Genomic DNA, 26,218 nt, shown 5'->3' with positions numbered 1-26,218 from the left:
AATTTTAAATACAAACCAACACTACTAGGGTTAAAGACCACAATAATTGAAATATACCAATCAGAATGTCAAATGCCAAAAACAAAGAATTTTAAAAGCAGCAAGAGTAAAAGTAATGCATAACATATAAGGGATACCAAATAAGATTAAGTGCTGATTTCTCATTAGAAACCATGGAGGCAAAAGGCAGGTATGATATATTTAAGATACTGCAAGAGAAAAACTATTAGCAAAGAATTTTATATCCGGCAAGATAGGCTTTCAAACATGATGGTGAGATTATTCGCAGATATACAGAAACTTACAGAGTTTATAACAAAAAGCCTGGCTTTGCAGGAAATACTAAAGGGAGGGGAGTGTTACAGCCTAAAAAGACAGGAGAGAGAGGCTTGGAAGACAGTCTAGAAATGATGACTATATCAGTAACAGTAACTAAAAGTGTCAAAGAAATATGGTAAAAATAAATGACAGATAAAACCCAAAGACAAAATGGGTGAAATAAGAACTGCCTTTATAGTAATAATATTAAATGTTAATGATTAAACTCCCCAATCAAAAGACACAGATTGGTGGAATGGATAGGAAAATATGAGCCATCCATATGCTGTCTGCAAGAGACTCACCAGGATGGCCCAAAGTACATGCGGCAAACACTGGCAAAGTTGAAGGGAGAAACAAACATCTCTGCAATAACAGTTGGAAACTTCAACACACTACTCTCAGCACTGTTTAGAACATCTGGGCAGAGGATCAATAAAGAAAGATAGATTGAATAATATGATAAATGGACTAAACCTAATAGACACATACAGAACACTGCAGCCCAAAACAGCAGGATATACATTCTTTTCAAGTGCACATGGATCTTTCTCCAGGAAAAGACCTTATGTAGGGTCACAAAGCAGATCTCAATAAATTCAACAAAACTGAAATTATACAAAGCACTTTCTCTGATCATAATGGAATAAAGCTAGAAATCAACAAGTGGCAGAAAAAGGGAAAATGCACATATATAGAGAGATTAAACAATACACTCTTAAATAATCAGTGGATCAAAGAAGAAATTTCAAGAGAAATCAATAAATACTGCAAGACAAATAACGATGAGAACACAACATCTCAGAACCTATCAGATGCAGCAAAGGCAGTATTGAGAGGAAAATGTATAGCCTTCAATGCTAATATTAAAAGAGCTAAAATCAATGACCTAAATATACAGCTAGAGGAACTAGAAAAAGAACAGCAAACTAATCCCAAAGCAAGGAGAAGGAATTTTAACAAAGATCAGAGCAGAAATAAATGAAATTGAGAACAAAAAATAGAATGAACAAAACCAAAAGTTGGTTCTTCGAGAAGACTAACAAAACTAACAAACCCTTAGCTAGCTAAGAAAAAAAGAAAGATGCAAAAAATTGAATTAAAAAATGAAACTGGTAACATTACTGTCCCCACTGAAATTAAGAGAAATCATAAGAGTATACTATGAATGACTTTATGCCAAAAAACTAGACAATGTAGATGAAATGGAAAAATTCCTAGCAACATACAAACAACCTACACTGACCCTAGAAGAAATGAAAGACCTCAAAAAACCAATCACAAGTAAAGAGATTGAAACAGTCATCAAACAGCTCCCCAAAATGAAAAGCCCATGACCAGACAGTTTCACAGGTGAGTTCTACCAAGCATTCAAAGAAGATTTAATACCAATCTTACACAAGCTCTTCCAAAAAATTAAACAATGCTACCAAACTCATCCTATGAAGACTATATCACCCTAATACCAAAGCCAAATAAATATATTATGAAAAAAGAAAATTACAGACCCATTTCTCTAATGAATATAGATACAAAACTCCTCAATAAAATACTTGCTAACTGAATCCAACAACACATAAAAGAATTATTTATCATGATCAAGTGGGTTTTATACCAGGCACGCAAGATTGATTCAACATAATAAAATCAATCCGCATTATACACCACACTAATAAAGAGGAAAAAGCACATGATTTTACTGATTGACGCAGAAAAGGCATTTGACAAAATACATCACCCTTTTTTGATAAAAATACTACAAAAGATAGGACTTGAAGGTAACTTTCTCAACATGATAAAGGTCATATATGAAAAACCCATAGCTAACACTTTACTCAACGGTGAAAGACTGAAAGCTTTCTAGTTGAGATCAGGGACAAGACAAGGATGCCCACTGTCACAATTGTTGTTCAGTATAGTCTTAGGGGTTCTAGCTAGACAATCAGGCAAGAAAAAGAAATAAAAGGCATCCAAATCAGAAGTAAAACTTTTACTATTTGCTAATAAATGGTTTCAGTAGTGCCAGGACACAAGATCAATATGCAAAAACAGTGGTGCTTCTGTACAATTATAATGTGCAATCTGAGGAGGAAGTCAGGGAAAAAATTCCCATTTATATTAGCAAGTAAAAGAATCAAATATTTAGGAATAAACTTAACCAAGGAAGTAAAGCACCTGTATTCAGAAAACTATAATGCATTGCTAAATGAATCAAAAAAAGACCTAAATAATTGGAAGAACATTCCATGTTCATGGGTTGGAAGACTAAATATCATTAAGATGTCAACACTACCCAAATTGATATACAGAATCAATGCAATCCCAATAAAACTTGCAACAGCATTTTTTAAGCAAATGGAAAAAAGTACAATTATCAAATTTATATGGAAGGGTAAGAGGTCCTGAATTGCCAGAAACATCTTAAAAAGGAAAAGTGAAGTTGAAGGCCTCTCACTTCCAGATTTTAAATCATATTACCTACCTACAGTGGTAAAAACAGAAAGGTATTGACGTAAAGAAAGACACATAGACCAAAGGAAATGAACCGATGGTTCAGAAATAGATCCTCACATCTGTGATTTTTTATTTCTGACAAGCCTGTCAAACCCACCCAGCTGGGACAGAACAGTCTATTCAACAAATGATGCTGGGAAAACTGGATATTCATAACTGAAAGAAAGAAATAAGATCCCTATCTCAGACCTTATACAAAAATCAACTCAAAATGGATCAAAGACCTAAATATAAGCAAATACCATAAAGCTCCTAGAAGAATATGTAGGGAAACATTTTCAAGACCTGGTGGTAGGTGGTAGATTCTTATACCTTACACCGAAAGCATGAGCAATGAAAGAAAACATGGATAAATGGGATCTCCTCAAACTTAAAACAATTCTGTGATTCAAAGGACTTCATCTAGGTGAAAAGGCAGCCCACTCAATGGGAGAATATATTTAAAAACCACATATCTGACAAGGGTTTGATTTTTATGCTCATAAAGAGATCATAAAACTCAAAAATAAAAGAGCAAGCAATCCAATTAAAAAACAGACAAAAGACTTAAATATACATTCCTTTAAAGAGGAAATACAAATGGCCAAAAAGCACATGAATAAATTTTCAATATCACTAGCCATTTGATTTGAAATGCAAATCAAACCAACGATGAGATACCATCTAACACCACATAGAACGGCCATGATTTAAAAAACAGTCAACAATAACTGCTAGAGAGGATGTGGAGAAATAGGAACACTCCTTCACTATTGGTGGGATTGTAAAATGGTGCAGCCTCTGTGGAAGACAGTCTGGCGGTTCCTCAGGAAGCTAAACTGTATGACCCAGCAATTCCTCTACTAGAAGTATATCCAGAAGAACTAAAAACTGTGACATGAACAGGTATCTGCACACTGATGTTCACAGTGGCATTATTTCCAACTGCCAAAAGACAGAAACAATCCAAGTGTCCATCAACCATGAATGGATAAATAAAATGTGCTATATACATACAATGGAATACTATGATGCAATAATAAATAAAATTGGGACACATATGATAACATGGATAAATCTTGAAGATATTATACTAAGCAAAGTAAGCCAGATACAAAAGGATAAATATTGTATAGTCTCATTAATATGAACTAAATATGAAGAATAAACACATGGAGTTAAAACCTAGAGTATAGGATATAAGGAGATAAGATGGTTGAGAGGAACTGATGCTTAATGTATGTAGACTGTAAAAGTGTGGAAATGTATAGAGTTTATGGTAACATATTATAGTGATAGCATCTTGTTTATAAATGGGATTGTGGCTGAAAAAGGTAGTATGGGGAAGTAAATGTCAATGGAAAGAAAGGCAAAGAATAATCTAAGGACTGAATAACAAAGTGAACCCAGAGGTGGATGAGAATTGTGGTTAAACTGAGGGTACAAATGCAAGAGTATCCTGTGGGCTGGAGCAGATGTACATCAGTATTGCAGGGTGGTGGGAATATGGAGAAGCATGGGAAAACTACAGTTGGTGTGACCTATAGACAGTGGTTAACAGCAATATAATATTCTAGCATCAATGCCAAAGATGTACTGTGTTGATAATGGATATGTACAGAAAAAGTGGGCCAAATGAACACTATGGACCATCATGGATGATAATATTTTGATGATATTATCTTATAATCTGTAACAAATGTTCTGCCACGGTGTGATGTGTTGGTGATGGGGTGTTCTCTGGCAATTCTATACATGTGCATGATTATTTTGTAAGTTCACAACCTCTGTAATAAAAACACATTTTTAAAAATAGGTGGGTTGGGGGAAAAATACACCAAATGTAAGATAGGGACTATAGTTAGTAATATTTTGACAATGCTCTTGCATAGTTTATATAATAAATGTTTCACAATAATGCAAGTGTTGGTGGAGGGGTGATGTATAAAACCCCTGTATGTTATATATGTTTACTGTGTAAGTTTACAATCTTTACTATATACTTACTGTTTATGCATGCTCACGTATAAATGATATAATTCAGTAAAAAAATATATTTAAAAAAAGAACATTGTGAAGGTAATTAACAGCATGGACAGACAGATCTGAATGTGATTAAAAGAGGAAATGTTAGATTGTATATATGGTAACAGAATAAAAATCAATGGATCTGCATACAGCGAATCCTAAGTTAAATCATGGACTATAGTTAACAGCACAATTTAAAAAACGTGCTATCATCAATTGTTCCAATTTTTCCAAAACAATTCAAGATGTTAATAATAGGGTGGTATATAGGAATCTGGTATTTTATGCATGGTAGTTCTGTAAACCCACAATTTCTCTAATAAAGGGAAAAAAAATAACAATGAGATGCTACCATTTCATACTCACTAGAAAGGCTAGGATTCCAAATATGGAAAATAGTCAGTGTTGGAGAGGATGTGGATGAATAAGAACATACCTTCATTGTTTGTGGGAATGTAGAATGGTGCAGCCATTGTGGAAAACAGTTTGATATTTCCCCAGAAATTTAAGCATAAAATTACCATCTAGCCTGGCAATCCTACTTCAAGGTATATACCCAAAAGAATTGAAAGCAGGTACTCAAACAGGTATTTGAACTCTGATGGTTCATAGTGGCATTATTCACAATTGCCAAAAGATGGAAGCAACCCAAGTGTCCATCAACAGATGAATGGAAAAACAAAATGTGGTTTATAGATACAAGAAATATTACTCATCTCTATTAAAGGAATGAAATTCTGATACATGCAACAACATGGATGAAAACTGAAGACATCACTTTGAGTGAAATAAGGCACAAAATGACAAATAAGACACAAAATGACAAACTTCAACGCATGCTCTCACTGATAAGAAATAATTACAATAAGCAAATTCAAAGAGTCAAACTAGAATGCAAGCTACCAGGGATAGACATGTTAATGGAGAATTAATGGTTAATTGGTACAGATGTTGGTGATTCGCAACATTCACAACCTTGTGAATGTAATTAACACCACTGAATTATATATTTGAACATGGTAAAAAGGGGAAATTTTAGGTTGTACATATTTTACTAGAATAAAAGTTTAAAAACACACACAAACAACACAGATGTGAACCCTACTGTAAAGTACAGACTATGGCTAATAATATAATAATATTGTTTGATCAATTACCACACTAATGCAAAGGGTTAATAACTGAGAAAACTGTGTATGTGAGGAGGCATATATGGGAAGCTTATGTCTGTATTTCCTGCAAGATTTTTCTGTAAACCTACAGCCTGTTTAAAAAAAAGAACATTTTCAGTGTTTCCCAAATATGAATTATTTGTATTTCACTTCAAAAATTTTGCTATATTCACATATTTACATCAACCATGAGTTAATGGTTTCCTTTGACTTATAATTTTTAAGTTTAATATACTATATTTCATAAATATGAAATACTGTGGACTCCAAGACACACCATTATTTAATGTACAACCAAAAAAAATACTACCTGATATGCTATGACATGACACCAATTTTAATACACATATTAATTTCCAGACATGATAAATGTGAAGATGTTTTAGAAGCAACAAATAGAATAGCTTCTTTAGCCTTGTCTTAAGCAATGATATCCATAAATACAGATTTGACTTGTTCAGTATTTTTTTCCCAAAATACAGATAAGCAGCTGGTTACCAGAATAAAAAACTTAACTATATTCAGTCATGTAATACCAGTGGTACACATACTACATACCTTGTGAATCACTGACCTATAGGTATGGCCAAAAAGTGATAGTGTTTTTATATAACTATAGGTGCTTTATAAAGCTTATTCATGTGTACATACGTATTGTATTAGTGGACTTCAGTCAAGAAAGGAATAGTTTTTAAATTGAGCATAACCAAAATATCCCTTGGAAATCTCATAAGTCACCATATGTGGTTTTCTATATACAACCTGGTACAGTAAGAAGTTTTATTGAAATGGAGGAAGAAGCAAAAGAACAGCCTATGTGCAGATGTATGGGCAAACTATTATGCTTTAAAAATAACCTGGATGCTTATTTTATACTTAATTTGAACAGGAGACAGGCTCATGCTTACTTGTAGAGCTTATCCCATTCTGTTTTAATATTTAGCCATTATAACCTTAATATATAGAAACAGATTTGTCTGAAATTGTGAGGATTAAATGAGATAGTAGGAAATCCATTTTATCCACTGAGTATATCTAAATTTGCTTGGGGGATGAGAATGAAGTAGGTAAACAATGCAAAAAAAACCAGAAATGACCTATAAACATTTCTTTTTGGGTTATTCAATCTTGCATATTCAAGATGAAAAGAATATATTTTACTAAATTATAGGTTTCAAGAAAAATTGTGTTTACTGGCAATACAGATTGAAGAGATTCTCTTCATGAAAAGAAAAACAGGACACTACTTTGACGGCTATTATTTTCTAAGGTGAGAAATTTCTATTCCTTGAAAGAACTGGCTACTGTGTCAGCACAATGCCAGTTCTCAAGAGGCCATAGTGCTGAATCTAACTCCACAGTCATATTAAGTTTTAATTACCATCTATAATGGAACATTCTTACAGTCTTTTTTTGAATTTCAATGCTCACCTTTAAAGTATTTCACAGTTTTAACTCTTAATTCTAAAGTAGCATCTTCGTCACATACAAAAATAGTTCTGGGATGCTGCTGAAAAGCTGAAACAGTCCACATGTGATTAACTCCTTCTTCTATTGCTTTGTACAGGGCAAATGCTTTGTGTGCACCTGTTATGAGGATCATTACCTGAAAAACCAGGAACATCACCTGTTAATAATTAAAACATGTTCCAAATGACTAAGATGCTCTTTTTCTCTCTTCCTCTTTCCTTCTGTTTTTTTTAATAAATGAGGACTTTAGCATAATATTCTTCAAAGAGTAAAATGAAAACAAATAGCTCCACACTTTTTCACAGTTTGGGTTATTTCTACCTTTTAAGGTAAAAGACAAGCATATGCCTTCTCCTGGTTTAATAAAGCAAAATATCTTATGGGGTATTAGTGAATATGCCATAATGCCTATCCTTATCCTGATTAACACAGTAAATACTGATGTGGAGAAGATATCTAGAAGAAAGAAAAAAAAAAATTACAAAAAGGCTGTTTTGAAAAAACACAGTTACAAGTCAACAGACAAGTAATTTATATAATCTGGAACGATACATCAAGTTGCCTCAGTCCAGAGAAGCAACAGATATTACTTTAGAAAAGCAAAAGATTCTTTAAAAAATCAGATATTGAAAGAGCCATCTTAGAGAAAGAAACCTGAAGATTGTTTTACTAACATGTGCAGTCTAAAGTTGTCTTGGAACCAAACTGTACTTAAATAATTAGGGATCTATTCAAATATGGGATCTGTCATATAAGAACATATTACTGAAAAAATGCTTATAAATTCCAGAAACCTCAGGCTCTTTAACTTATATAATTCAAAGAATATGTGCGAATATAGGTACGTCTATGTCAGAATGAAAATGTTCTTTATCATCTCTTAGAAGTAAATCAATTCTATTTTACAACTCAACTTATGGATACACATTTTATGTAAAATAATAGACCTCTGAACATGATTTTTTTGCTCATCACAACTGTTGAGTAAAAAATGAATGTTAAAATGTTTGTTTAAGTTTAAACATCTATAACATATTGCATATTTTATAACTATACCGTCTGTCAGGGAAAAAATGAAATCAGTATAGTAGTACATTTCTTTTATTAAGATTTACCTTTTCATTTTCATGTTGAAATTACATCTTGATTGAATTCAAAGCCAATAATGAATTAATATAAGTATACATTTTCACTAGCATTTTTACTGATACTTCTTGTTCTTAATTATAGGGATCTAGGTTCAATGAAGAATTTAATATGCTATCACCCGTAATTAAAAACATTCATAGTTTAAAACAAAAATTAACTATGTTTGATGTAATAAAGTAAGCAAAACATTGACTGACGAATTTGCTAATTATTTTTCCTTGCTGAACATTATTAATTAGATTTTTCCTTAAGATATATGTGTTCCAGGAGGAGAAGCCTTTTTGTTTTGTTTTGCTTTTTAAACATACAGGTTCATGGCTCAATCCCAGATCTTCTAATGCAGAATCTTTGGAATTAGGATATAGGAATCAGGACCCCTTGCACGTTTATCTGCAGTCAATCTGGCAGAAGTCCTTGGATCAGCATTTGAAGAATCTCTATAACGCTACTTTAGCACATACCACATTAAACTAAGAATACCTACTGCAGGATATTTTCTTAAGCTTAATTTATATCAGGACAGTTTTAAAATAAAATTTGATAGTTCAAAAGATAAATACTGAACAAAGCACTTTCTTTGAATTATCTCATTTAATCCTCAAAACAACACTATAAGATAAATACTAACTTTATTCCTAATTACAGATAAGGAAACTAAGCCATAGAGAGATTATCTTGCCCAAGATCTAGGTAGAGCTAAGAATGAACAAGTGATTTGATGCCAGGGTCTACACTCTTAAATACTACATTATGCTATCTCTTCAGAGACAGGGACACTCTAAAAGATCTACAAAATGGACACCATGGGCTAAGAGCCTTTCACTACTGAAGCAAACAACAAAAAGTAATGGGAAAAATGGCAACAAACCTCAACATCAAATGTATCCTGAGAAAAAACAATGAAAAGACAACCCAACTTTTACTGAAGAGAAAGGGAAAGTACATATTGATGTTGGCAGTAGCATTTTGAGGGGAATGGAAGGAAGATGCTAGTGGAAACTTGGGGTCACATAAAGGATTACTTACGTTTCTCTATGGCTAGTGCACAGGTAACAATATTTCATTGATAATTAAGAATACCTACAAAAGTAGCCAACTGGGGGGAAAAAAAAGCCACCAGAAAACAATTTCACACTGATATTCTTTAGTTCTAATATGCCTGCCCCACTATTCTCAAGGAGAACATGACTTATATTTTGGAAAAGGATGACATGCATCAAAATAATCTGTGATGCTTGTTCAAACTGCAGAAACTCTAAATGTAAAGACTCAGTCGCTAGGTATGGAGACCAGGTGATTCTTATGTACACTGCTGTTTGAGAACCAGTTGTCAGGAAAATGTTGCTGGGATATAATAGTTTTCTGCTACGTAAATAAATACATAAATGTTAAGCAATAATACCACTACTTTAAAAAAAAGTAATGGAATAAGCTGATTTGAAAGTGTAGCAATCAACACTTCATTAACCATTCCATAAACAAACAGATGTGAATGAATCCCAAAAATCTATAACCACATTATTAATCCTCAACATCCCTTCCTGGTAGATATATTTTAATCATTTTATAAATGAGGAAATTATATCTTAGAGAAGTTGAATGACTTGTCATAGGTCATAAAGCTAGCATGTGAAGTATATAGGATTTTCAGCTCCAAGTATCAGAGCTCTTACCATGATACAGCTTTAAGATGCCAAGTACAGTAAAATAACAGACATGTATAAAAATTGTTGCACAAAAATATACAAAATATATACAACACATACAAAATAATCAAATATAATGATGTCATGAAGGTAGATCCACTCTCTGGAGGAGTTGGAAAAAGGCTTATAGAGTGGCTCCTATTTGAAGCCAAGTCTTAAGAATAAGCAGAAAAGTCCCCAGGTATAGGGTAGTTAATAAAAAAGAAGTTTTGAAAATCTGGAGCATAAGGTACATGGATATTTGGAATTTGGCTGAAGGGTAATAATACAAAGTCTTGTATGCCAAGCTAAGAGGCTAGACCTTGTCTTGTGATGGAGTAATAGGGACTGAGAGGCTCTTACTTATATAAGTCATAAACCAAACAAGGTTTTTTGAAAAATAATTCAGACAGTAGCATGGAGAATGGGACAGGTAAAGAATGAAGATAGCCAAGATATAGGATGAGTTTGCAATACTTGAGAAAATTTAAAAAAATGTAAACTTGGATTAAGGCAATAGTGTTGGGGGGAGGTGGATACATATATATATATTTATATACACACACACATATATATATAAATAAGTTATTGTTAAATGGATGCATATAAATAATAAGTTATTTTTTAAATGGGTGGTACTTAGTGACTGATTGAATGGGGAGAAAAGGAAGAGGAAGAAGCTAAGAATGAGTGATACACAAGTTTCAAGCTCAGAATATTTTCATGGAGAGATTAGCTATTCACCAAGGGAACAAATATTTATAAGAAAGGCAATTTTGGTAGAAAAAATGAATTTAAATTTTGGATAGTGTAAGTATAAGGATTATCAACAGGCAGTTTGAAATATGAAGCCTGGACTTCAGAAAGAGGACTGGGCTTAAGATATGCATTGGTAGTTACTACTGTATTGATAGTAGTTGACTTTTTAAAGTGTTAAATCTATTGAAAAGAATGTTCCAAAGTGTTAACTGGTATTGACTGTCACAGTTAATTTTTAAAAAGTGGTCATGGAGAATACTGCCCAAGAAGAGTATGCATAGTGAATAACCAGTGGTAGGATGAAAGTCTAGGGAACACCAATGTTCAAAAGGCATATGGAGGAAGAAGAGTCAAGGAAGTAGACTAAGAAGGATTGCTCAGAAACGAAAAATAATGGGAGTTTTATGAAGGAATTTCCAACAGTTGTTGAGGATCTGTTATGTGACAGGCATTGTTAGGTGTAGATATAAATGATCCATAAACTCATGGAAATTATAAATTAATGAGGAAACTGATGGTAAGTATACAAAAGTAATTATAAATTATGACAAGTGCTAAAAAGGAAAGAACAGAGTGACATGAAAGTGGGAAAGAATTTTGATTAGGAGGCTGATGGTCAGGAAAGGACACTCTTAAAACTGAAAACTAAATAGTGTAGTTTTAGCCAATAAAGAAGTGAAAATAATAGAGCATTGCAGAAATACCATGAATATGAAGGCCTCATCTCAAGGAAAGAATTTGATAACTGAGGTTAATGACCTGCTTGGTTCCTCATTTAGTGGAAAATTCCCAAGTCTTAAGAAAACCTGTAATAAGTTCCAAGGTGTGTACAGAAGGTCCTAATTATCTGAGTTGCCAAAATGCAAAAATGTTTACTGATAAACTAAATCACTATTTAAAAATTGAGTTCCCCACTCAAGCCTTCTTTCCATTTAACAGTAGCACTTGGTCCACACATGGATTTGAAATTTATATTTATTATTAATCAAATGATAATGAAGAATAGCTCACATCACAGATAAAACCATCAGCAAATGAGAATCCAAATTTACCCCATTACAACTGAAGATAAGAAAATTATTAAGGATGATATCTTAATACTTGTTTCAAAGAATGCTGTGAAAAATCAAAGCACTAAGGCCCTTGGGAAACAATGTAATCCTAGAAGAGTTTTGCCATGATGATTTTCTTTATACTCATGTTGCAAATGAATAGTGTGAGATGAAGGGCATCTTGTAATTTTGATGGAAAAATTGACCAAAAGAAAAATCAATATTTGAAAAATTTTAAGGATTAGCTATATGGTTACATTATAAAACTTAAATCCTATTAAAAGTAAATTTATCTGTATAACTTTCACTTCCATATTTTAGAAATCTTTTTCTCAATCTATTAACTACTATGGTATTTCAGTCCTTGAAAGGTCTTTTTTTAGATACTGATGATTTTTAGACAATGAAGAACGACTATATTTTGAATGACAGTTCTACTTGTACATTCAAGTCTGGATATATTAATGTCAAGATCACTTACTTATTTACCATGTGCTTTTTCCTCTGAATCTGTTCAGTTCTATCACCAGAAAGGAATGGAATTCCAGGTTTCCATATATTTTAACAACTTTCAATCATGAACTGATTATAATTTGTTTTGTTATTACAGGGAAGGAATAGATGACCCAATTAAAATTTTTAAAACGAGGCAAGGCCAACAGTCAAAGCTCTTGTTTTTTAAACATGCCAAATTTAGAATAGATCCAGCTCTAGAATAGTTCCTTTTCTGCTGGGAACCAACTGGGCTATCCTTCTGCAATCAAAAAGCACTTCATACTAAATTACCTGAGGGATCCAAAACTAGTGTAACTAGCATTGTTATCTTTGTCCAGAAGGCCTTTTATAAAGACTATTTTACTTAAAAACAGACCATCTGATCAGTATGATTTTAGAACCTCAGTTCAAACTACAAAGCAGGACTAGGAAAGCAAAGCAATACCCAAAGGAGGTGGTACATGAATCTTAATTTGTAACTCCAAAAGACTAGACTTAATTTAGTTGAATCCTAAAGAAGTCAATGAGACTGAGAGAAGTTATTTGCTGAAAGCTGGAAAAAAATTATATTATGAACAGGACATAATCAAAATATCACTTACATAACAACATAAACCCTCTAAAACATATAAACATTAAAGAACATTTAATTCTTACTTCTCTAGCATCCATCACTGTCCCCACACCAACTGTAAGAGCCATAGTTGGTACTTTTGATAAATCTCCATCAAAATATTTAGCATTTGCCAAAATGGTGTCCATTGCTAGTGTCTTTAATCTTGTCCTTGATACTAAACTGGATCCTGGCTCATTGAAAGCAATATGACCATCTGGACCAATTCCTTTAAAAAGAAATATATATATACACATACACACATAAAGTAAATAAGATTTCTCATGTCAAGAAAATAAGATTTCTTAAAGTTCAACATAGTTTTAACAGCAAAGAAATAAGACACTTACCTTATTTTATTTAATAGCTGGGTTCCTAATTTTGCATTAAAATATTTGTTCTTATAATTGATTCAAGAATTACTACAATGTTTTCTATATGCTTAGCATTTGGGTTACCATTTCTAACAATAACAGTAAAAATATGTATCACTATATTAGAAAATTTATAAAACACTTTCACATACATCATTGCAACAACAGATATATTTAATAACCTTGGTCAAGTTAGGTATATCTACTCCCCTTATCAAAGGAAACGTTGATGTTCAAGGATAAGAAGTAACTTGTTCAAGATCACAAGTTAGTAAATACCAAGACAGACTTGTTATGAGTTGAATTTTATACCCCCAAAAGATATGTTGACGTCTTAACTCCCAGTCCTAGGAGAGTGACTATTTTGAAATAGAGTCTATGAAGATGTGATTGGTTCAAATGAGGCCAAACTGGGTTAGAGAGGGCCCTAATCCAATATAACTGGTGTCCTTACAAGTACAGGAGACAGACAGAAGGCAGTCAGGTGAAGAAGCAGTCAACAAGTCAAGGAACATGAATGATTGCAAGCAAATACCAGAAGCCAGAGAGGCAAAGGATTCTCCCCTACAGATTTCAGAGGTGTGTCCCTGCTCACACTTTGATTTAGAACTTCTAACATCCAGAACTGTGCAACAATAAATTTCTATTGTTTTGAGAATCTAGTTCATGTTACTTTGTTACGGCAAATTAAGACACTATTACAGGATTCAAATCTAAAATCTTCTGATTCCTAATTCAGTGGTCTTGATACTCACATTTTAACTTGCTTGGCTCTAGTGATGATGGGACAATTAATTAGTAGATCTCGCTATACTGCAGTTTTCTCACTTAAACATATGCAGATTGGACAATATCTAGAAAAGTGTTCTTTCCCAAATTTTTGAAATATAATCTATTGTAAGAAGTTCATTTAATATTGAAATCTAGTATATAAATACACATATAAATACAATGAAAAGAAAGGTTGCATAAAGCAATACTTATCCATACTAAGAACAATAAAAGTTATTTTTTATTACATTCAATTTCATTAACAAAAGAAAAAGGAAATGCTGGATGGATACTGATTTCATGACGTAGTAATGGGTGACAACCCGCCGTTTGAAAAACACTACTTTAAAAGACCTACTTATTGTCAGCTCTAATTTTCTAGGATTGCCTCTAAAACATAGATAAGAACATGGCATTCTTTATTTAAAGGAAATGGAAGTAAATCTTCTTAAAGTCAAGAATCTTTCTATGACATAAATAAATAACGTTTTATATACATGTACCCTATTCATCTGTCAGATTTCTGGCAACATCAATCAAAAAACATCTCCAAGTTCTTTCAGAGTCATTAAAATATCTCTTACAGTTACACTCTGCATATTTGCCTTAATGATAAAATATTTGTATTTTACTGACTCTTAACATACAATTCTAACAAATTTTCCTTAGGCTACACCAAAGTGAAATATGGCAAACAATACACTACATTTGAAGGAAGAAAGGAAAACCTGTGAAGCAAATACAGATGACCAAAGCACAACAATCTAGGAATTTTTAATATGGGGACATAAAGCCAGACCTACATGTGACTAATACATATGGATGTTCTGTTTCCACTATTAAGTATGTTCTCACTTATAAATAAAAGTTTTAAATTATAGCTATGCATTTCTGCCTAGATTTGTAAAAGTGTTCTGTTTCTCAAGCATACATCTGTCAAAACACATTTATTTGTATTACTATACATATTTATAAAGAGGAAAATACAGAACCAGGAAAATCAAAGTTCCAGAAACTGTACTAAGATCAACTCTGAAACTTGACCAAATATATAGAAAGAAAGAAGGCAACTATAATGGAGACATTTACTGATAACACTAGAGGAAGATTGATGAGTTCCTATTTCTGAGATCTGAGGTTTCCTGGTTCTTTTCCTTCCAAAAACTTAGTTGTTTTAACTACTCCTTCCTTCAGTTCTGAGTTACTACAGAATCATTCCAATAAACTTAGTCTTCTTCCTTTGTTGGTTGGTTTCTGTTATTTGCAAATCAAAAAATCCAATCATGTAATTGAATCTGAAGGCTAAAGTTTTCTCCACTGTTTATTAATATTTTTATTTTTAAAAAACCAATACTTAAAGATAATTTTTAAGTTAATAATGCCTTTAGATTCTATCTATAAATTTTATGTTTGTATACTTTATTGTTGGTGGTGGGTGGGGGGATTGCACGATACTCCTTACCCTTTCCCTAATTACTTCTGGCATCAGTGAGGAGTGAGAATTTTCAGAGTAGTATTTCCTCTTTTCCTCAGAGGGAAGGAAAATCCTGTTCCATTTCCCAGGAGTAAGCAATAGTGGATTAACATTTTTAAGCTCTTTTTCTTTTTCACTCTACTGTTTCTAATTCAGAGGGATGGAGTATGACACCTCATTCTGGCCTTAAGCCCAACCCTCATTCTCTAATCCAACTTTACCTTTAATAGAGCTGAAATTTTGATCCCATTTGGCTTGGTTCTTACTGTTTTTATTAACCAAACCCTGGAACAAAAGAAGGGTAAGTAGTAAGACCCAGATACCAAGCCTCATCTTGAATATCCAATGATACCAAACCTATACCAACAAACACAAAGAATCAAATGAGATTCTTTTATGAGTACAAGTGCAAAAATAAGGTAACACAAATAGGAAAAAGCTGAAGGGAAAATTCAGTAAGTTAATGCCTCTCTCCCTATGCACAAAATAATTATGTCCTTTAGACGGTACATAGAAAAATTTCTGATCCTAGATCATCATACGACTACAGCGAAGATGCTAACGGAGCAGGCAAAGGAATCTTCTTAAAACTTATTTGTTTTTGGGAAAAAACTCCAGGAAACTTAAACCAAAAATTTGTTAAAAAATAAAATCAAGTTCATTTTAGTCTATGAGTCAGCGATAAACACAAACAATTATATTTTATGCTCCAACTACTTCAAAGGGAAAACTGGGATGACTTATCATGAGCAAACATACCAAAAGTATTTAAAAAGAGAAATGAGAAATGATTTATTAAAGCTATGAAGAAAGAACGCAGTTCTAATAGAAATTGTGGATAAGAAAGTAATAACCTTAGACATTACATAAAGCTATGGACGTTTTCTGGAAACAGGCAAACAAACAAAATGGAGTTACAGTCATTAGTTTGGCTTTTTCCAGTAAAGTCTATTTCCTGGCATGGAAGGCCACAAAGATCCTTACATAAGGTCAATAAATTAACAGAAAAAGTTACTAATTGAAGACCTTAAAAAAAAATGTCCACACAGCTCTTTGCCTAATGGTAAATCAGTGAAAGTAATTCTTATATTATCAATAGTCTATATTATATTCCCTCAATTCTATCAGATTCCAGCACAGAGTGTAGAAAATCTAAAGAATGGTTTGTGCACTTCTTAAATGTTCTCAAACATCTGTTTTCTTAGCCTTGATTTTGGCAGGTGCAAAATGGTAAAATTGAGCTATCTGGACAACACTGGTTCTCTAGGAATATTGAAGAAATTTTAGTAAATTTAATTTAAAACATCAGATAACTTTTTACCTCGAATGGAAAAGAGTCTCACTTCATGTTTTGCTCAGATAAATAATTATTTCATCCACACAGGGGAATAAATGGCATTGGTTTTACTTGGCAGGAATAAAAACTTCCTCAAAGAGAAGATTTCAGTCTCACTGGAATGCCCTGAGAGGTAATTCAGTCAAAACCCCAGGAGAAAATTCCTTAAAGCAAGGAAAGATTATTCCAGTATCCATATTTCTAAGAGGAGGTTGAGGTAACACTTACGGACTAGCACCTATATACTAAGAACTATGCAAGACATTTTATACATATTATACCTCAGTTAATTCTCACAGTTCTGGCTTGGTAAATATTAACCCTGTTTTACAGATGAGTTAATTATACTGATTACATTTCTCAAGGTGATACAGATAGTTAAATGGCCAAAACAAGATGCAAAATTATATGACTGCAGAGCCCTATTTTTCCCCCAAAAAAGCCATTTCTACTTGGCCACCTCAACCATAAATTAGCTTCAATGCAGCTCTATTAAACGGCAGTCTCCTAATAAATAAATTATAAATTTAGCTAGATAACTTAGAGTTTTAGTATTTTTAGTTGAACACTAAAGAATCAATCAAAAAAAAATTTGGCTTTGGCTTAGTTGATATTGTACTATTCTGATGTATATTAGCTAGCTGCTTCATCTGCTTCATACTGATAACAAGAAACTATGTTGTAAACATAAAGGAAGAAATTCTTCCTCCCATTTTCAGTGATGGCTCACATACCTAACTCATCTAAAATATAAATGATCAATCAATATATACATATAAATATAATATTTACAAGTGAAATTTGGACAATTAAATATATATTCACTTTGGAATTCATGTTAACCAAAGGCTGATGATAGCCTTATGCTTTTCTTAATTATTTCTCAGTGAGATGACGCTATTTAAGTCATCACTAGAAAAGTGCTAAAATCCTCCTCTTCCACGTGCAAAATGTTAGATAATCCTGTAATTTGATAAGAAGGCTGTGGAGTTTTAAAGAAACATTAAAAGGATAAGACTCCCATTGAGGAAAGGAAACAGATCATTCTTTATGAAAGATGTGCTAAACTATCAATACTAAAGATATAATTAGAATAATTTAGGAGGGATTGGGACCTTCCTCTCAAGTTATGATTTAAACAATTTTAACTGTTACAATCTTACGATTATTTCTGATGAAAATAAAATGGAAATCAATAGTTAATTAAATGGGTATTTTAGACTGTTACAAGTGCTGTTTATACTCACGTAATGGTAAGATTTTTTTTTTTATTTTAAAACACCTAATTCAAACATTAACTAAATATTAACGAAAAATATTTTACATACCTCCAACAAAAAGATCTATCCCTCCAGCTTCTTTTATTTTCTTTTCAAACGCATCACATTCTGCTTGTAAATCTGCAGCATTCCCATCAAGGATATGGGCATTATTAGGATCTATATCAATGTGCTTAAAAAAGTTATTCCACATATAAGAATGGTAGCTTTCAGGATGATTTCTTGGAAGTCCTAAACATGAAGTTAATAAATAAAGATGTAACTATTTCCAGGAATAAATCTAAAGTTTATTTTTATGATTAAGTCACAAATGCTTTAAAATATACAAATCTTTCTATACCATATTCAATATAAAAGGATTTTTATAGGGAATATATACTTCTTACATGCCAGGCATTCTTTAATCACATTACATGTGATTTATTTTGCATAACAGTTATGGAGATATTAACACAACAATTCATGTGTTAAGCCCAATATAAATTAAGTAGCCAATCAATGGAAATATTGGTCCATGTTCTCCCTCTACTCTTCCTACATACATATACATTGTACTAAATCACAAACAGTTCTTCAGCTATCATTTACACTAACAATGCCTATAAGCATTTATCACTTAATGTATGTTAGTATATTTTTCTTGTCAACAATCCTCCCAGCATACAAACTGAAAACGTATTTTATTTAAATTTTAACACAGAGTTTCTACACATTACAGGTCTGTTCCAGTTAAGCAAGTTAACACTCAAAGAATTAGAAAAGCTATATGGGTATAAATAAAAACAACAACCTTAAATTTTTAAAAGTCTTGATTTTACTAATGACTTTTAAATACAAATTCCTTAAATTATCCTCACAACAACACTGGTTTTACACCTGGCCTTAAGAAACAACACCAAAAAAAAAAAGAGCAAGAGGAAGAAAGGTGTATGGATTGGTTCAAAGTTAGATTTTTAAGTGGCACAACAAAAGATGACTGCAGATCTTCTGATTCCTAGTCCAACATTCCTTCTATTATACCATGTTGTCAACACAATACAGATTTTTTATATCAACTCCTAACCTCATCACAAAGCAGTACATCATATTCTAGAAATGTTTATATTAAAATTCAAAATATAACAAATTTAAAAATACATCAATATTCTAAAAATACATTCATATTTTGAAATATATACTATCTATATCCAAATAATATAGGCAACCCTTTCAAATCAAAGAGCTTACCTACGTATTCATCCATGTTAAATGTCTTCACATATTTAAAAGAAAGGTCTCCACTTTTGTGATATTCTATTAGTTTTTTATAGCATCCTAAAGGTGTACTCCCTAAAAGAGATAAAGATTCCATTTTCTAAAATCACTTGAAAATCTGTTTTTTAAATGTTTATATTAACTTCATTCTCATGCAATTATATATTTATATATTATATATTAATGTCTACATTTTTAATTCATTAGGCAGTTATTAATTTAAATATATGATTAACAAGTATATGTTGAACAAATTTTTCTCTTTACAAGGTACCGTGAAATGTCAATAAACTAGAATTTGCTGAAGAAACTTGGAAATCTGTCAAAGGAAATGACAGCTTGGAAAATTATTCCTGAGTTGTTGGGTATTTGTAATTACTATTGCAAATTCCAAGATTAGAAATTTCTAGAGAACAGATCTGAATTAAAAGAAAAATAGATGCAATCTTTTGAGAAAATATTATTTAGAGAAGGATTTCTAGCATAAATGGATAAATAAATAGGTCAAGTGCTGACTTTTGAATGAAATCAAAAGGGAAATCAGAGCTAAATTTAAATACTCTTTCTTCTTTCAAAATAGATTCTGAAACTGGCCAGGATTGAGTGAGGAACTTTATTAGCCTTTACAGCTTTTTAACTGGAGCTCCTATATCTCAGTTTGTGTTATCTTCAGCATATATCAGCTAAAATGTATAATGTAAACTGAGAAAGAGAAGTATGATTTGTTTAAAGATAGAAATGACTTCTAGGAAACAGGATCTTGGCTTTGGATACTTCATCTGGGTTCTTGGTTTTACTGTTTTATAATGTGATTCATTTATATGTTTAATAAATTTTTGAAACAATACTTGTTTATTGGTGCTAATATGGCACAATAAAAATAAATGAATTTAGTCATTTGGAAACGGATTTCCCTTTTGTTTTATAAATTTGCTATATCTTCTCACTTCATCTCCACACTGGGAGGCTAGACAGACTTTACTCTTAATAACAAGCAACCTGGCTCTCACAATCCTCTCTGGACTACATGGGATATTTTATTAATGTTATAAATTTCAAGTTTTGATTGCTATTTCATATACCATCTCAAAATCGAAAAAACAAAACAAAAACAGAAAATAGCCTGCACAAAAAAATTTCTACTGAAATAGCAGGCAGAAATCTGACAGAACTAAACAGTCTCTGGCAAAAACAAAAACAAAAAGAACATTCAAGAGCAGTAAAAAGAGGACTTCTCATTTGAACTGAGTTACAAAAGTGTCTATCAATATCAATTACGACATAGATAGATTTAGTGAACAAAGCTGAGCACATATGTTGCTTTAAACCACAATTAATAATTTAAAACTTATGTGGTCAAATTTTATAATTCCTTCTCCAAGAATTATAGCCCGCTTACATGAAACACAGCTATATTATAAGTAAGCTTTTCTGTCGTCCTTAATAAATGAATCTTACGTCTCTCTTTCAGTGTCAAGAAAACAGTTTCAGGAATACCTCAATTTAAGGATACATGAATTTAAAAAGTTAAAAACTGACACAATGAATGTAATAAAGAACAGTTTCATTTTCTACTTTTTAATCACTATGTTAAAGAAAAAACGAACAATATGGTAGTTGGTAAACTTGTTAAAGAAATTTCATTTTAATATTTGCTTTGCAATCTCATTTACTAACATAATCAACATTAAGCCAATAATTAATGTGATTCAAATGAAACAAAGATTATTAAGACTGTTTCTGACCTAGAAGAACTCACAATACAAGGATAAAGCAAGTACAAAATAACCATGACACAAGGAAAAACATAAATAACCCAAAAACAGTCTGGAGTACTGTTGTATATCAAAGTAGAAAAAAACTATACTTGCTTATTTCAGGAAGGATCAAAGTAGACGGCATTACAATTGAGTCTTGAAGAAGGGGTGGAATTTCAAAAGTCAATGATGGGATAAGATGTAATTGAGAATACGGAAGAGATGTGTGAGTTCAAAGATGACATTTCCATGCCTACCATGAGCTAGATGCTATGTGGGTACGTTTTTATATATTATTTCATGTAAACTTCACAAAACCTAGGGGAAAATGGCATTCTCTCTCCCATTTTGAAGACAGAAGAATTGGGCCACTGCTAATTGGGCAATGAAGCTTAGGATTCAAATCTAGATCTGCTTAATTCCAGACCTCACATAGTTTCTACTACATAACAGGAGTCGAAATAAAGAATTTCAACAAGTTAAGACCTACTCTTTGAATTGCAAGCAGTCCAATTTGCCTTGCAAGAGTCAGTGTAAGGGATTGGTGGGAAGAAAGGCACATTAGGCCTACAAAATGGAGGCCTTTAAATGCCAGGCTTGTTAAGATCAATTAAATTAATATATATTGAACAGACATTTCCCAGAAATTGTGCTTGGTGGTGGTGGGGATAAATAAACATAGGCTGCTCCTTGCTGTTACAGATATGCATGCTCAAGATTCAAAGTGAGGGAGAGGTTATTTAACTATCAGTCATCAATGAAGAAGAGTAGAGGAGAATATCAAGAAAGGTTTCATAGAGATTTTTCCTTTGACAGTTATATTACTAGGCAGTTATATTATTTAAAAGAAAGCATAAGTTGCAGCTTTCCATTAAAGCATGTTAAATGCTATGGACATTTATAATTCTGATCTCCACATCATAATTAAGATGGGAGTAATCAGAGGAGCTATCTTGAGTATAAGTCAGGTTTACAGTACACCAACTGATACTAGGACATGAGAATGGTGAGAGGGTAGAGTACTAATGTGCATAATTTTTAAAAATCTCCCTGTACTCCTCTCACCAAGATCTACTACCCAGTATCAAAAAACAAAACCCAAACCAGGAAACAATTTGGTGACCTAAACTGCGCCATTCATGGAAATTACTTCTTTTCAATTAAGTTGAAAGAAATTATGATTTTGTAACTTTCATATGCTGGCATGTATGGGAGGAGCAGCAGGAGGAGAAAATATTCTGGTTAAATAAAACACATTTATAGGAACCTTAAACTTATATGGTATTTACAGAATTGGACTTGTACATACCCTATCATATTTAAGCCTCAAAACAGCACTGTAAATTATTACTATCCTTATCTTTCTTATAAACAAGGAAACTAAGGTTAAATGTAGCATAAGTGCCTTGCGGTCACCAGCAATATCAAATAAAATGCCACAAGGCCAATGACAATTAAATCCAGCAAATATGTAATTAATGCTCATGTTTATTCTGATAAAAACATAATTTGAAGACTGGTAAGTCTTCACATTTTTCACTTGCAATACTTCCAGAAGGAAAATAATCACAGAAATAGTACAGGGCTAATCAGAGAATATGAGGTATATGAAGTAAAATTAAGAAGCAACAGTACATATTTTAGGTGCTTCTTAATGATTAATAAGAAGGGTAATCTACTAAGAAATTATATGAATAGAGATAGTGATGTCCCTAAAAACAAACAAAAGACCACTAGAGAAATCAAGTAGGTTATCACTTAAATTAGGATATTTCCTATTGCATTTTGGAGTGGAAGGTGAAATAGAATCTTAACACATGAAAATAGTAACTAAATTAGATAATAAATGTGTATTTATTTTTTATTTTTTTTTATCATATGGTCAATCAGTGATATGGCAAAAAATAAGTGGGAGAAATATTTTAAGACGAAACCCTATAATCCCACAACGTTGACTATCTGAAAGGGTAAAAGTAATTTATTACCTGTTGGTAAACCCAGTGTAAAATATCTGTCCTGTCCTGGTTTGAACTGAATGATGCAATTGCAGATGTATTTGGCTGCCCATTCACTAGCCAAGTCATAGTTATCAAGAATTACAAGCCTCATTATGGCGATGAACCGCTTCCAAGACAAGAAGTTCAAACCTGAGAAAATTCCATTGTAGAGCACTTTAAGTAATTTACAGTCACTCAAACAGTAGTGTAATATACTGATGACTTTAAAAAGGGCATTACTTAAAAAAGGACATGTATATATACAAATACATTCAGTCACACCTGTACTTCAACAGTAGTAACGCTGTTGATACTAAGCAAAGGCAGGTTTCTTCCTCCTGATGGATTTTTTTTTTCGAGGTACCAGGGTTGCACATTGAATATGGGACCTATATGTGGGAAGTGGGCACTCAACCGCTGAGCCACAACTGGCTCCCCGCTCAACGCCTTTTTAAAGCCAATTCTTGAGACACCGGGGTCTCAAAGAGAAAGAGTTTCATTGGTTGTGGAAACAATGGAGCACATTGGCCTCATGTCCCTAAACTGTCTCCCAGATTTGCAGACATTCTAATATTTTATAACATTGGGGTACTAATGAATAACTGGGGTGGCTGGAGCTGAACAGAGGTTCCTTCATTAATAAACATTAAGGTACTGAACAGGACGGATAGGGGTGGGATACCAAACCAGGGTCAGTCACAAGGATTTGGGATAAAGATATACAGAGCTAAGGTCAGTTACAAGGTAGGTGGAGTGGTTACCATCCCAATAGTAAGCATACACAGGAGTGAGGTTAAGTCTAGAGTAACCATAAACAGGGGTGGGACTACCCTACCCAGCTTCAGTAATTTCAGGAATTAACCTTTTACTATTTTATAATATAAAGTCATCTCTGTAATGGAATGGTTAAATAATCATTATTATTTGTTAATTCTTATACCTCGTTACACTTTCCCTCATTGAAAACTGGGCATTATATTTACCTAAACATTATATTTACCTATATATATTTCCTATATAAAGGATTAGTAAATGGCCTAGCTCACTGCTCAAAAAAGTGTAACTAAAGGTTAAGAATTAACAAATAATTATGTTGATTGAAGTATTATATAGATGCTTTTAAAATTAGCCAAAAGGGTTAATACCCGAAATTACTGAAACTAGCTAGAGTGACTTCACCTTTTGCATGTGGCCATTTCCGACTAAAAACCAATTAAATTACAGATTTTGGTGATTCTTACAATCAGGTTAAATTTGAAAAAGAACTCCAAATATGGTGACTTCATTGCAAGGACATTCAAGCAACTCTTAGACAAAACAAAACTCTTTACAGGATTCAGATTTCAAATCCAGAAGTCCCAAATGGATCACCTCACCCAGAGGAAAAGAAATATCTTCATTACATTTACTCATATAAAAATATTTTGCCCTTTCCAATTTTGATCATTCCTCATAGATCCAAACTGCTTTGGACGATGGCATCACGCTCAAATAGTATTAAAAAAAATGACAGAGCACTTTCCTCATTCTTCCTGCTGGTGCTGATTCATTCTGGATGAGCATCGCTTGCGGAAACAAAAATTTCAGAACTTCAGAGCCGGATGGGAACTTCTACACCGCTTAGGTCACAAACCTAGTTAGTGGTAGGACCAGGACGTCCCGAATCCCTGCTCTGAGCTTTTCCCCTACACTATGCACATAACCTTGAAAATCTCTGGGGCTCGGATGTGGAAGGGGCGCGCGGGGCAGGGGTGGTCAGGCCGCTCATGTGGATGGCTGACCCGGAGGAGGGTTGGGAAGCAGCAGAGAAGACTGCAATCCCTACCCGCTCCGCGGGGGCTGCTGACCCACTTCATCTGCATGGCTTCCAGGCCCAATCGCGGGGCAAATAAGGATGATTGTTACGAATTCTTAAGAAGTGTGGGGAGAGGTTCAGGAGAAAGGTGCTTAGAGAAGAAGGGACAGGGAAACCATGAAGCTCCAATTCCGGAGAGGTCGACCAGGAAGGTTTGGGGAGAAAGATCAGTGACACCTCCCACCTCCCTCCCCGATGCTTCCGGAACCCTAATCCCGTCCGGTACTCCGTCCCCGTTATTGCACAAAGCTCTGGAGCAACTGCCAGGCGGGTCTCCGCCCGACACCTTATCTCCTCGCTGTCCCCTTAGGCTCACCGGCTCAAAGTTCAATACGTACTTCCGACGCTGGGCCAGCGGGAACAACCAGCATTAAGCAACCCTGGAACTACCCGGGCAGGCACCGGAGAGCGCGAAGCCCAGGGACCCGGATGGAAACCGAGGTGCAGGAAGGGACAGAAGCGAAGCCTGCGGCGCTGCGCATGCGCGTTGACGCTCAGTGGTTCTGGATGAAAAGCGAAGCGCAGGAGAAGAAGTTCGCGCCTCCGGAAACCCAGAGTTTCCAGTTTCTGCGGCATCGCCCTGCAGTTACTCTCTTATTCACCTCTCAAAGGTTGAATTGCGGTAGACACTTTTATGAGATTTAGCATGTAGGAAATGCAGTGACCACAACAAATCATTACTTTGTTGCTTATAATGGCGAGTTATTGACCGCCTACTTTGCAAGCATGATGGCAACAAGTGCTTTGAATCAATAAAGCTCATCAAAGATTGTTAACGTATTGGAGAAGGACAAACCGAATACCATAGGGAACCTTGGTACGTCTCAATATGGGGATATCGAGAGGGGCTTTTTGTGGGGTATGGGCTATGTTGAATGATTCTAGT

General features: G+C 33.5%; 1 protein-coding gene across 4 annotated transcripts in view; it reads right to left on the bottom strand.

Moving 5' to 3' along the window:
- GNPDA2 (glucosamine-6-phosphate deaminase 2) overlaps positions 1-25,810 on the bottom strand; it is a 37,213-nt gene extending 11,403 nt beyond the window's left edge. Inside the window, exons 1-6 of one of the 4 annotated variants that reach the window (XM_004481335.4) lie at positions 25,671-25,806; positions 23,466-23,627; positions 19,697-19,798; positions 18,518-18,700; positions 13,279-13,463; positions 7,443-7,617 (exon numbers count right to left, since the gene is read on the bottom strand). In XM_004481335.4, the coding sequence (XP_004481392.1) occupies positions 7,443-7,617; positions 13,279-13,463; positions 18,518-18,700; positions 19,697-19,798; positions 23,466-23,589 (769 nt within the window). In that variant the 5' untranslated portion in view covers positions 23,590-23,627; positions 25,671-25,806. Of the gene's footprint in view, positions 1-7,442; positions 7,618-13,278; positions 13,464-18,517; positions 18,701-19,696; positions 19,799-23,465; positions 23,628-25,302; positions 25,422-25,648 lie in introns of those variants that run through there. The other 3 variants (XM_012520759.4, XM_058299159.2, XM_004481336.4) reach the window with 3 other exon arrangements.
- Positions 25,811-26,218: the final 408 nt, after the last annotated feature.

This window comes from Dasypus novemcinctus, chromosome 1 (genome assembly GCF_030445035.2).
Source record: "Dasypus novemcinctus isolate mDasNov1 chromosome 1, mDasNov1.1.hap2, whole genome shotgun sequence".
NCBI lineage: Eukaryota > Metazoa > Chordata > Mammalia > Cingulata > Dasypodidae > Dasypus > Dasypus novemcinctus.
The sequence above is the reverse complement of the archived record's forward strand: the minus strand, read 5'-3'. Positions and strand labels throughout refer to the sequence as shown.